The sequence below is a fragment of the Pongo pygmaeus genome, chromosome 5 (assembly GCF_028885625.2).
Source record: "Pongo pygmaeus isolate AG05252 chromosome 5, NHGRI_mPonPyg2-v2.0_pri, whole genome shotgun sequence".
Taxonomy (NCBI): Eukaryota; Metazoa; Chordata; class Mammalia; order Primates; family Hominidae; genus Pongo; species Pongo pygmaeus.
The window spans coordinates 155855052-155868179 of record NC_072378.2 but is presented as its reverse complement, the minus strand read 5'-3'; the positions used below and the strand labels follow the sequence as shown (position 1 = coordinate 155868179).

Sequence of the window (13128 nt, the reverse complement as noted above, 5' to 3'; positions counted from 1 at the left end):
ACTTTTTTTTTTTTTTTGCTTCGTTGTTTTATCTGGTATAACGGAAAGACAGAACTCATATTTCAGTCTTCTCTCTGTTCTTAGCTGTAATCCTAGCAAATCGAATGACCTCTTTACACTGGCCAATTATTCATCTGCCATATAATTATAACAGCCACCACTGATCACGTGTGGGCTTACCCAATGCCATGCGAGCACTATGTTTTGAATGTGCACACCAGGCGATCTCTCTCATTTAGTGCTCACAATTTTGAGGTGGACATTAGGTCCATTTAACTGATGAAAAAACTGAGGCTGAAAGAAGTTAAAAACCCGTCATGCAGCATCTGCAGAGCGGCGGTTCTAAAAACACCTGACTGTAAGAAAGAATTGCTAACAAACAATAGCTTTGCCTCTAAGCACCCGCTTTTCCTCTAATATTCACAGACGGGTATTTAGAATGTCAAAGGGCTGGAAGCCCTTGGGAACTTCAGGGTGGGAGTAAATCGGCTGCACCATAGCTCAGAGCAACTCCTCCGAAAAACCCCACCCTGTCCAGGCCCCGCCTCGTCCCGCCCTCCTGGGCGCTCTCCCCACAGCCCGCCCCGGAGAAGCCTCGCCCACCCGGCTCCTCCCCCGCTGTCACAAGCGGAAGCCGCTGGGCACCCAGCCTGCCCTTCTCTCGGCGGGACGTAGCGCATGCGCTCTCAGCACGCCGGGATTTCCTGTCCGCGGTCATCGCTTCCGGTGAGGTAGGTCTGACCAATGGGGCTGGCTCTGAGGCGGGCCTTAGGTCTCGCAGGTTCCTCCCCTGCGCGTTTCTTTCGGAGCGGCGGTGAAGGGCCCGGGTGAAGCAGGGGTGGCTGGTGCTTGCCGCGTCTCATGGCTGCGTCCGGAAAACTCGGCACTTGGCGTCTGCCGCCGTTGCCCACGATTCGAGAAATCATTAAGTTGTTAAGACTGCAAGCAGCGAAGCAGCTATCACAGAATTTCCTCCTGGACTTGAGGCTGACAGGTGGATGGCTTAGCAGTGCTCCCCGGATGTCTCCCCAGTGTCCGTGGGGGCGTGGGCCGGGGGGTCTTGCACGTCCCCGCGGGCGGGTGTCCAGGCACTGGCGTGCGACGGGCTTTTGGTCAGGTCCTTCGACCTCTTTGTATCAGAAGAACTCCGGTCCCACCGCCCAGGAGACACGTGAAGTGCGTTGATTGCTCACAAAACTCCGCGTTCGGGGGGGTGTAGCCTGCCGGCAGGCTGCATAAATACCAAGCTCACTGGGGGAGGAAGGGTTCATGGGTCGTGAAAGGCGCTAGTGAATATTGGAATCTGGGTCACTGTGAAATCAATCACTCTGAAGTGGTACAGCACATGCTGAGTGCGCTTGCTTTACATGCAGTTTAAAGTTACCAGAATTTAAATTGATGCGAGGATTTTATCAATAACTTGGTGAAAAGAGTATCCCTCGTATGATTCGTTATTTAAACGTTTACCTGTTCAGTCTAAGAAAGCCTCGGGGGCACTAATATTCATTCATAAGTACATATTACACAAGCAATATTGTGCTAGTGCCGGGGGTAGGATATGGGCGTGAACAAGACGGTGTTTCCTCGAGGAGCTTACTTTTAGCAAGTTTACATTCCCACACCTAATTGTTTAAAGTCACTTTTTATGAGGTATAATTTATATGCAATAAAATTAATCAGTTTGAAGTGCTCAATTTGATGAGTTTTGACGAATGTATTAATATATATTCGTTTAACCACCATCACCATTGCTTAGTGATGTTCTGTAAGATGAGGTTGCAAAAATATATTACAAATATGTCTACTAAGTCACGGCTGGAGTACTTAGGTTTTGAGATTTTCATATTTCATTCTATTTAGTCCCACTTCAGAAGTTGTAAAGAGCAGTAAATCACACCCAAAAAGTTCATTTTCACTTAAATGAAGCACACTCCAGAAAACATAAAATGTTTTATTTCTTGGACATGCAGTCTTTATTCTGCCTGTAGCAATATGACTTTGGATAAAATAACTCTTAAGTTTTCTCTTTTTTTTTTTTTTAAGATGGAGTTTCGCTCTTGTTGCCCAAGCTGGAGTGCAATAGCATGATCTCGGCTCACTGCAACCTCCGCCTCCCCAGTTCAAGTGATTCTCGTGTCTTAGCCTCCTAGGTAGCTAGGATTACAGGCGTGAGCCACCATGCCCAGCTAATTTTGTGTTTTTAGTAAAGACGGGGTTTCACTATGTTGGTCAGGCTGGTCTCGAACTCCTGATCTCAAGTGATCCACTCGCCTCGGCCTTCCAAAGTGTTGGGATTACAGGTGTGAGCCACCACGTCTAGTAGTTTCCTCATCTTTTAATTGGAAGAAGGGCCTACTACTTTAAAAGATTACCCACTCTAAAATTCTTTGGTTCTAGTAATAGCTAGTATCAGCCTTTTCTGCTTGTTATTAGCCACATTCTAAATATAAATCACCATTCTCAGGGCAGAAGTTATAGGTCTGTCTATATTTTTTAAAATCCTTCAAATACATTTTCTCATGAGCCTTTATCTTCAGGAGTAAGTTTCAAATTCTAGATATTATCCACTCTTTCTATGGGAACCAGAGTTAAAGGAGATGAGGGTACTTACCTGAGGTTAGAAGCTCAGGCAGAAGAGAGCAAGATTGAAATCCAAGCTCATTGATTTGATAGTGCTTCTTTAATATTCATTTGTATTTCAATGTGCCTGAAAAGTTTGAGAGCAGAGACCTGCCTACTGTTGTAGCTCTCCATTTTAAAGAAGGAGAGTATTAAATTTATTCCATAATGTATCATTCCTGTTCCCTCTGAGAGGCATTGGCTTTAGGATTTATACCTATGTTGAAGTCCATGACCTTGTACAAATAAAACAATAGACAAGGAAACTGAAAAGTTAAGAGAAATGAAATTGGGATAGGAGTCCTTGGTTAACATGTAAGGATTAGGTGAGAATGTGTGTAAATCGATCATAATAGGTAAGATGGTCAGTGGATGCTAATTCCCTCCCTGTTAAAAGACTAAACCATTTTTGGATGGTTGAGAAACTAGTTTCCACATTTTAGCTGACAAAGGTAAGTTGTTGAAAACAAGCAAAAACAGGACTGTGAACACTTACAAGAAGTACTGGTATGTTTTTAGTGACTAAATTTCCACTATCCTAGGAAGACCAGTTCCTTGGATTTCCATATCTCAAAGTCACTAAGACCAGCCCATTGCATGTTTTTCCAGATGTGATGACTGGTTGCACAGAGTCAATACTTTTTTATGATGTCTTAAGGGCTGTTAACTTGAATTTGATTAATTAAAAAATTAATTTTTCTGTATTGACATGCATGTGTGCAAAGCTTTAAAAACCCTCAACTGCTCAATTTAACTTTTTCCTGAAAATGACTAAGAATTCAAATTTCTGAAAATCTTATGATCTAAGAACTTATTGCCATTGCCATATTGACCACCACCAAGATGTCTCTAGATAAAAATGAGACTTCAGTACTTTTTGCTTTTGGATTTCACTAGCAGTACTGAAGATTCTGAATGTGAAACTAGTATTGCTTATTCAGATATTCAATGTTCAATAACTGTAGAAAAGTGCTGCATTCTTATCCAGTCTGTTCTTAGGAGTCGGCTGGTTTCAAATCAGTTTGAAAGGAATTTGCATGGGACAGATAGAAACTACAATATTAGCTAAATTTAAGCTAAGAAACTTTGTCATGATAATCCTGTGTTTGTTAAGGGACTGGTACAGTTCAACAGTGATGTGGTAGCATATTCAGTTGCCACTTCATGTTAATTTAGGTAGAGAGTTAAATAGTCAAATACATATTATACATAAAGGATCAATTGATTGGGTAATGACTGAATTTTTACAGAAGATTTTTCTCTCTAAATTTCATATGTTGAAATTTGCCAAGTTAATTGAGATAACTAAAACTCTTTTTCCTCTAGATAAAATTGTAAGGAAAGCTGGCAATCTGACAAATGCTTATGTTTACGAAGTGGGCCCTGGGCCAGGGGGAATCACAAGATCTATTCTTAATGCCGATGTCGCTGAACTTCTGGTGGTTGAAAAGGACACTCGATTTATTCCTGGATTACAGGTGAGATGCTTAAAGTGTCTTCTTTAGGAGGCAAAAGCTGAATTTAAATCTTTATGCCATGATGCTTAAACCCCAAGGTATCCAAAGATTATGTGGGTTTTTCCTCAACTATAGATCCCCAAGGCCCCATTCCAGAGATTTTGATTCCATAGTCTGGAGAAATCTGGAAATCTCCATTTTTAAAAAGCACTCTCAGATGGTCTGTTGACTACACCTTGAAAAACCCTGCTTTAAGCATTTATGCTAAACAAATTAATTGTTTTGTGTGTTTTTTTTTAAAGTCTGCTAATAGCTGTGCGTGTCGTGACCCATTCCTTCAAAAATAAATAAAAATAAATAATGGCCAGTAATGACTCATTGGTACGACTTTTGAGAACTTCATTTAGGTTCAAAAAGCATTTCCACAAACAAAAGATGAGTAAGACATATGCACGTTTTTCATCATGAGAGACTAATTATGAAGCTTAAGCATTCTTTTATAAGATAAATTTTTTAAGTGAAGGAAGGAAGTTGTACTTTTATAGATTTAGGATGAGGTTTAAATGAAATGATACATGCATCTTTAAAATACAGGCACTGTTATTGTATGAGAAATAAGAGTTGAAGGAACTGGGCACGTTTCAACTGGAGAAAAGAGGCCCTGGGTAAGAGTGTATATAGCTGCACATCCAAGGCTGGGGGTAGATAGGATAAGCTTGTTTTGATCTTTTCTAAGAAAGAACTAAAACAAATAGATGGAAATTGAGGGAGGCAGGATTGAGGATTCGAAATAAGTAGGAACTTACTTTTTTTAAAATGCTGGGAAACAGTGAAGTAGATTGTATCAGGGATCTTGTAAAGGGATTTCCTCATAGGGGAACACTTAATGTCTTAAAGGCCTTTGATTCCTCCATAATTCTAAAACTTTTAAAAGAGCCCTGAACCTTTGGCTCAGATGAGAAGCAATTTATCATGTGACTATAATAGAATAATGTAGTTATCTACATAATTACTTCCATACAAAAGGACAAATTGATTTTAAATGAGTACATTCTAATACTAACTTGTGTGTATATTAATGGAAAAATGTTAGTTTCTGTCAGAAGAGTTTGAGAAATTGTTTTCGAAAACCTAGAACTTTGTGTGCGTGTATCTGATTTTTTTAAGAAAGCTAGCAGTTTTTCCCTAATTTTGCTTTATCTAGTTTTTATGCTTAAAAAAATTACATAATATTTCCTTTTATCTAGTTTTACCAGTCTATACTAACAGAATTGGTTTCAGATACTAAACTTTATGTTGAGATAGTCACATGGCACATATTCCTTGATCAAATGTGGAATTTAATAGTAATTTTTGTTTTGAACTGTGTTCTTAAGAATTATGTATCAGTTGGAGGTGGACATGAGAATATTATTATTTTTGGTGAGATCATAAGATTATAAAAAGAAACTAAATAACTGTATAATCCCCTTCGGGCTTATTCGTGTAGCCCTTTTTGGACATAGGGAATACTCACCTGACTTTTTTGCTCTTAAAAAGACTTCCTGTCCCTCATATCTCACCATTCATTGGGTTTATTCTTTCTTATTAGGCCAGGGGTTGAACCAGATTTCCGTTCATTCCCACATATTCTCCTCTTTGATATGAACAAAAGATCTTTGAAGGCAGACTGTTGAAAAGAGCGACTGCCACCCTTGTCTTCTCAGTTTCCCCCAAACCCATAAGTCACTGTGTTCCTAACTCCAGCCTTGTTTTATCTCATTCGATTTATCATCATCTGACATACTGTATATATGTTCTTCCCATTTGTTTGTTAACTGACTCACCTGTCTGGAATGTAAGTACCGTGAGGGTAGAAATGTGTGTCTGTTTTGTTCCCTGCTGTACGTCTATCTCACATAACAGTGCCTGGGACATAGCAGGTGTTCAGTAAATGTCTCACATGAGAAACAAAAAGATTGACCACTATTTCTGCATCTGTGTATATATATACACACATGTATATGTATCTCTCATATTAGATAATTAAATGTGTCATTAAATAGTGAAAGTAAATATTTGTGTAGCATTGATAATGAAAAAGTTTTATGCTCTTTTTTCTAAATGAAGGCTGATTTCAAGTTAAATTACTCTACAGGAAATGTATATTTGGCTTCTCATTTGTTTTTAGTAGAAACAAAATTAATTCTTAGTATCTTATATGCAGGAAGGGAATTTGCCTTAAAAAGAAATGTTGGGTACTAAAATATCAAATAGGCCTTTTTTTTTCCAGTAAGGAATGTTTCAATATGTAAAACTACTTTCTTTTAGAGGTACTAAATTAATCATAAAACTGAGTAAAAGTAGAAAGAAAGTGATCTATTTTAAGGATTCCTTTTTAGTGATTTCTAAGCTAATAGAATTACTTTTTGAAGAAATTGTAATAATTTATAAAATACCTTCTAGCTGAAAGCCTGTCATTTGTAGCTTAATTCAATTCTTACAGTATTTTCATGAGGCAGTTTAGGGGAAAGAAAAGCTGGTGCTAACATACAGGATTCATGCTCAGCATTTATAAAGGTAAGAAAAACATGTCTAGTATGTTTAGTATAGTATAGTTTTGTGGTAAAGACACAGACTTCAGCATCAGACTGCCTGGGTTTAACTTCAGATTCTACTACCAGTTGGGTGACTTTGGGTAGGTAATTTTGTCCTCTGTGCCTCAGTTTGCTCGTAGGACTCGTATGAGGATTCAGTGTATGCCTGATACTTAGAAAGCACTGAATAATATCTTAGTTATAAGTAATCAATTAAATTATTATCCCTATGCCTTGATTACCTCTGGTGATGAGTAACTGATCAGGAGACTGCTAATCTGGAAAGAGGTATAGGAGGAAGTCGTGTTATTCCATTGGAGCACTGGAAAATTCTCCAGTGCTATGGAAACATTGGGGCGTTTTCCAACTCATCAAACTTGCATTGGACACCTAGGGTTTCTTTTCTTGATGTTGTCACATCCTGATTGTGCATTTCTAGGTTTTTAAGTTTTCGTTGTTTCTTGTTACGTTTTTATGACTGAGTGGATTCTCTGTGCTGTGGAGAGGAGTGAGGAGATTTCCTGAATCTCAAGGAGCTTGAGGCCTTGATAGGTTTTTCCTCTTTCTGAACTGGAAATAACTTAGATTTCCTGACATCTCAGGGAATTTGAAGCTTTGATAGATTCTTCTCCATTTGTGAACTGGAGATAAATTCGTAAATCACTTGTATCCCTTCAGAGAAGTAGTACAGATTTCCCCTCATTTTTTTTTTTTCTGTTTATTTTAAAGCAAACCTGTGCAACACACGGCCCATGGGCTGCCTGCAGCCCAACACAAATTCTTAAACTTTCTTAAAACATTATGAGATTTGTTTTGCATTTTCTTTTTAAACTCATCTGCTATCATTAGTATATTTTATGTGTGGCCCAGGACAGTTCTTCTTTCAGTGTGGCTGAGGGAAGCCAAAAGATTGCACAGCAATCTTTTCATATATTAAAAATAATAATTAAATTTCAATAATTAAAAATAGTAATAGCTAATATTTATGGAGAGTTTATCACAGTAAATACTTTGTGATATGATTTGGCTCTGTGTCCTCACCCAAATCTCCTCTTGTAGCTCCCATAATTCCCATGTGTTGCGGGAGGGACTCAGTGGGAGATGATTGAATCATGGGGCTGGGTCTTTCCTGTGCTGTTCTCATGATAGTGGATGGGTCTCACAAGATCTGATGGTTTTATAAATGGGAGTTTACCTGCACAAGCTCTCTCTTTGCCTGTTGCCATCCACGTAGGGTGTGACTTGCTCCTCCTTGCCTTCCGTCATTGTGAGACCCCCCCAGCCATGTGGAACTGTGAGTCTAAACCTGTTTTGTAAATTGCCTAGTCTTGGGAATGTCTTTATGAGCAGCATGAAAATGAACTAATACACTTTGTTTTACAGCTGTGTTGAGATACAATTGATGCTCAGTAAACTGCACATATTTAAAGTGTACAAATTACTGAGGATTTGTGTGTGTGTGTGTGTGTGTGTGTGTGTATGTTTGAGACATGGTCTCACTCTGTCACCCAGGCTGGAGTGCAGTGACACGAGCACAACTCAACAACTCACTGCAGCCTTAACCTCCTGGGCTCAAGCAGTCCTCCCACCTCAGCCTCTTGAGTAGGTGGAACTACAGGTGCACACCACCGTGCCTGGCTGATTTTTGTATTTTTTTGTAGAAATGGGATTTCACCATTTCTACATGGTGGTCTCAAACTCCCGGGCTCAAGCAGTCTGCCCACCTCGGTCTCCCAAGATGCTGGGATTACAGGCAAGAGCCACTACACCCAGTTAACTGAGTTTTGACATATGTGTGATTGCATGAAACCATCATCACAATCAAGAAAATAAACACTCATCGTCCTCAGGATTCCTCATGTTTCTTTGTAATCTGTCCCTTCCTTCCCCCTTTACCTATCTCAGACAACCACTAATCTGCTGTCACTATAGATTATTTTTTATTTTTCAGAATTTTATATAAATGGAGTCATACAATATGTACTTTTTTTTTGGTCTGATGTCTTTTCTTAGCATAATTATTTTGCAATTCATCCATGTTGAGGTGTTTATCAGTAGTTTGCTCCTTTTTATTGCTGAATAGCATTCCATTTTATGAATATACCAAATTTGTGAATCTATTCACCTGTTGATAGACTTTGAGTTTTTCCATTTTTTGGCTCTTATACTGTAATAAAGCTTTTATGAACATTCATATGCAAGTGTTTGTGTGGATACACACTTCCATTTCTCTTGAGTAAAGACCTAGGAGTAGAATATCCGGGTCCTGTGTAGAATATCCGGGTCCTGTGGTAGACGTATGTTATACTTTTTACAGAAATACCAAATTGTTTTGTAAGATGACTGTGCCATATTACATTCCCACCAGTTGTACATCAGAGTTCCCGTTGCTCCACATGCTTGCTCAGACTTGGCATGGTCAGTCTTTTTAATTTTAGCTATCCTTGTGAATATTGAATGGTATCCTCTTGTGGTTTTTATTTGCATATCCCTAATAGATAGTAATACTGGACATATGATGTGCTTATTTGCCATCTTTGTATCTTCTTTGGGGAATTATTTGTTCAAATATTTTTAGTACTTTTACTTTTTTTGTCTTATTGAATTTTAAGAGATATTTATATAGTTCAGATGTGAGGCTTTGTCAGATACAGATTTTACAAATGTTTTCTCAGCTGTGGCTTACCTTTTTATTTTCTTAACAATGTCTTTGAAGAACAGAAATTTCATGTTTATGAAGTGCAATTTATCAGTTTTTTCTTCTAGACTTTATGCTTTTTATGTCTTATTTTTAAAATATTTGCCAAACCAAGATCACTAAAAATTCTGTTTTATTTATATATAATTAAATATATAAATAAATATATATTATATATAAATAATATAAAATTATTTTATAATTTTAGCTTTTACATTTAGGTCTTTGATACGTTTTGAGCTAATTCTTGCATATAGTGTGAGGTAAGGTTTAGGTTCTTTTTTAACACCATTTTTTGAAAATACTGTCTTTTCCTCATTGAATTGCCTTAGTACTATTGTCAAAAATCAGTTGATTTTATGTGTGTCAGTTTATGTCTGAACTTCCAATTCTGTTCTATTTATCTATAGGTCTATTGTTTCACCAACAGCCACCTGTATTTATTACTATAGACTGAAGATTGAAAAAGCCTTCATTTTGCCTTCATTTTTGGAAAATATTTTGGCAGTATTTTGTTTTATTACTCTAAAAAAGTTGCTCTGCCATTTTCTCACTTGCATTGTTTCTGATAAATCTTTTTTCATCCTTTGTTCTTTTTTCTCTGGCTGTTTTTGATACTTTCTACTGTTTTTGAGCAATTTCATCATGATGTGCTTACAGTAGCTGTCTTTGTGTTTCTTGTGTGTAGAATTCATTGAGCTTCTTGGATCTGTAGGTTTTCCTGTGCTTTTTGTTGTCTAATGTCTGAAAATTGTTTCATCTGTTTTCTCTGTTTTTTAAATTGATTTAAGGCAGGAGAACATGCCTGCTCCCTTAGACTCCATCTTTGTTGGAGTAGGAAGTTTCAGGATTCTTCTTAACCATTAAATTTTGTGGTTATTTTGAGGAATTTTTGGAGAGAGAAAGTAAGTCATTGTAGTGTTAGTATTGCCTTTGGTTTTTTGTTTGTTTGTTTTTTGAGACAGAGTTTCGCTCCTGTTGTCCAGGCTGGAGTGCAGTGGCGTGATCTCGGCTCACTGCAAGCTCCACCTCCCAGGCTCAAGCGATTCTTCTTCCTCAGCCTCACGAGTAGCTGGAATTACAGGTGCCCACTACCACGCCCAGCTAATTTTTTGTATTTTTAATAGAAACTGGGTTTCATCATGTTGGCCAGGCTGATCTCGAACTCCTGAACTCAGGTGATTCACCTGCCTCGGCCTCCTAACCTTTGGATTTTCTTATAGGTAAACGCTGATTATTTCCACTTCATTGGCCTAGTGGAAAGTTCATGGGATTGAGCATCAAATAGTCTAGTGACCAAATCTCAGATATGCCACCTACTAGCTTTGTGACCTTAAGCTTGCTGTTAAACCTTTTTTAGCTTCAACTTTCTCATCTGCAGCATGGGAATAATAGTTCTCTTCTGTGGGTATTGCAAGGATGGATAGAAATCGATGTAAAGAGCCTGGCATAATCCCAGTAGCCAGTAATAGTTGCTATTTTAATTATTCCCCTTCCAGTCATCTTATTAAGAGACATATGAGGTAATTTCAGCATCCAGGCAGAAAAAGCTATTTTTAATTCGAGATAATGAAGTTTTGAAATTCTTTAATCTCTAACAATTTTTTTAAAAAGGAAGATTGCCTTCCTTGCTGTTGTGACATAACTATTTATTTTACACATGTAACTTACTTGATGTTACCATAGTTAATCGTAACATAGACAAAACTCAACAAATAAGCAAAAAGTGGCTTACAGCCAAAGTGACTTTTTAGTCCATACAAAGTAGAAGTACAGAGATAAGTGGTAGAAGCAGGCCCACTGACAACTGTAAGAAGTAACAGTTGTTACAGTGACAGAAAGCTATAAAAGACAAATATAAACACAGAAGAAACAATAACAGTAGGGTAGCAAAAACACCTTCATAACTATTGAGGCCATTATTCTAAAGACAACAGTAACCCTAGGTCATCAAGAAAAGGGTGAAATTTGCTTCAGTGTTCTTGGCCTAAGGAAGAGGATTCTGCAATATAGTTTAGAAAGATTTTCTTCTATATGTTTCTTATTTAAAAATATTAACACTTAGGAATAAACATTTATTGAATAGAAAATTTACTAAATCAAACATCTAATTCCTTGAGGAGGCTGAGTAAATGAGTCTGTACTATACCTAGGTGTTCAAGTCCTGCTTAAAAAGCAAGCAAGGGAGGTGGGGATAGAGAGGTTGGTCAACAAGTACAAAGTTACCATCAGATGGGACGATTAAGTTCCGCTGTGCAATACCATTCCATTGCACAGTAGGGTGACTAAGTTAATGACTATATTGTGTATTTCAAAATAGCTAGAAGAGAGAATTTTAAATGTTCTCACCACAAAGAAATGATAAAAGTTTGAAGTGGATATGGTAATGATCCTAATTTTATCATATCATTGTACACATGTGTACAAGCATATCATAGTTAGCATCTGTCATTATTCTAAAGGCAGCAACGACCCCAGGTCATTAAGAAAAGGGTGAAATTTGGTTTAGTGTTCTTGGCCTAAGAAAGAGGATTGTGCCATATAGCATCCCTATACATTGGCCTAAGGAAGAAGGTTGTATAGTTAGCATACCAGTACGTTGTGTACAATGTATAATGATAAAATTAGGATAATTAGCTTATCCACCTCAAACATTTATCATTTATTTGTGGTGAGAACACACAATTATTATGTGTCAATTAAAAATAAAACAAACAAATAGAATAAAATCCGATATGGTTTGGCTATGTCCCTACTCAAATCTCATCAGTGAGCTCTCACGAGATCTGATGGTTTTATAAGGGGCATTTCTCCCTTTTGCTCGGCACTTTTCCTTGCTGCCGCCATATGAAGAAGGACGTGTTTGCTTCCCCTTCCACCGTGATTGTAAGTTTCCTGAGGCCTCCCCAGCCATGCTGAACTGTGAGTCAATTAAACGTCTCTCCTTTATAAATTACCCAGTCTCGGGTATGTCTTTATTAGCAGCATGAGAACGGACTAATACAAATCTAATGTCAAATTTAAAAAAGAGAGTGAAAGATTTGATAATGACATTGAAATGTCCAACAGACTTAAAATTCCTATAAAAATAATTTTAGATATTTGTAGTGTCATTTAAGATATGAGTGGTTATGTGATTTGTTTGTTTTTGCTCTGTTCATAAATTTAAAATACTGAGAAAGTCTGAAAATGTACATTTTTAATACAATTCAAGTTATTTTACATACTAAAAAAAATAAAGCAAGCTAATTGACATTTTGACATCATGCTGTAACCTTCCCTCTAAAAGTCTGAAAAGTCTGTTGTAACATCTTAATTTTTTAATGAATAAATAGCAGTAGTCTTATATGTGTTATATATGAGAATACAAATTTTATCTTTCACCTACTATATTTTATACTATAGATTCTTTCCTTCTCATACAGTTTGCTTAACAGTTTTGCCCAGCCCTGTTACAAATATTTATTTCAACAGCATTTGGGCCCTACTATGTGGCAAATCAGGAAGAAGATAATTAACGTAACTACAGTGTTGGCCGCCGTGAACCCCTTACATGAGAAGGTGACATAAAATATACAAAATAGCTATTCATTGTAGTATTTCTTCTTTCTTAAGGTATTGATAATTTTGTGTAAGTTCTAAGAATTGCATGAATTCTTCCTCATCCAGTAAAATCAACAAAAGGCTGCCTAGCCAAACCACAATTACTTGCCCCCTGCAGAGGAGCTTTCACTAAGACTGGTTAGAGGAGAGATTTTTTTAAATGGCCACAGAAAGA

The 13128-nt window shown here is 37.4% G+C and overlaps 1 protein-coding gene across 1 annotated transcript in view; it reads left to right on the top strand.

Annotated features, from left to right (window-relative positions):
• Positions 1–719: 719 nt before the first annotated feature.
• The window catches only part of TFB1M (transcription factor B1, mitochondrial), a 56013-nt gene continuing 43604 nt past the window's right edge, over positions 720–13128 (top strand). Inside the window, exons 1-2 of the mRNA XM_054493485.2 lie at positions 720–994; positions 3946–4097. Of these exons, the coding sequence (XP_054349460.2) occupies positions 862–994; positions 3946–4097 (285 nt within the window). The 5' untranslated portion in view covers positions 720–861. The remainder of the gene's footprint in view (positions 995–3945; positions 4098–13128) is intronic.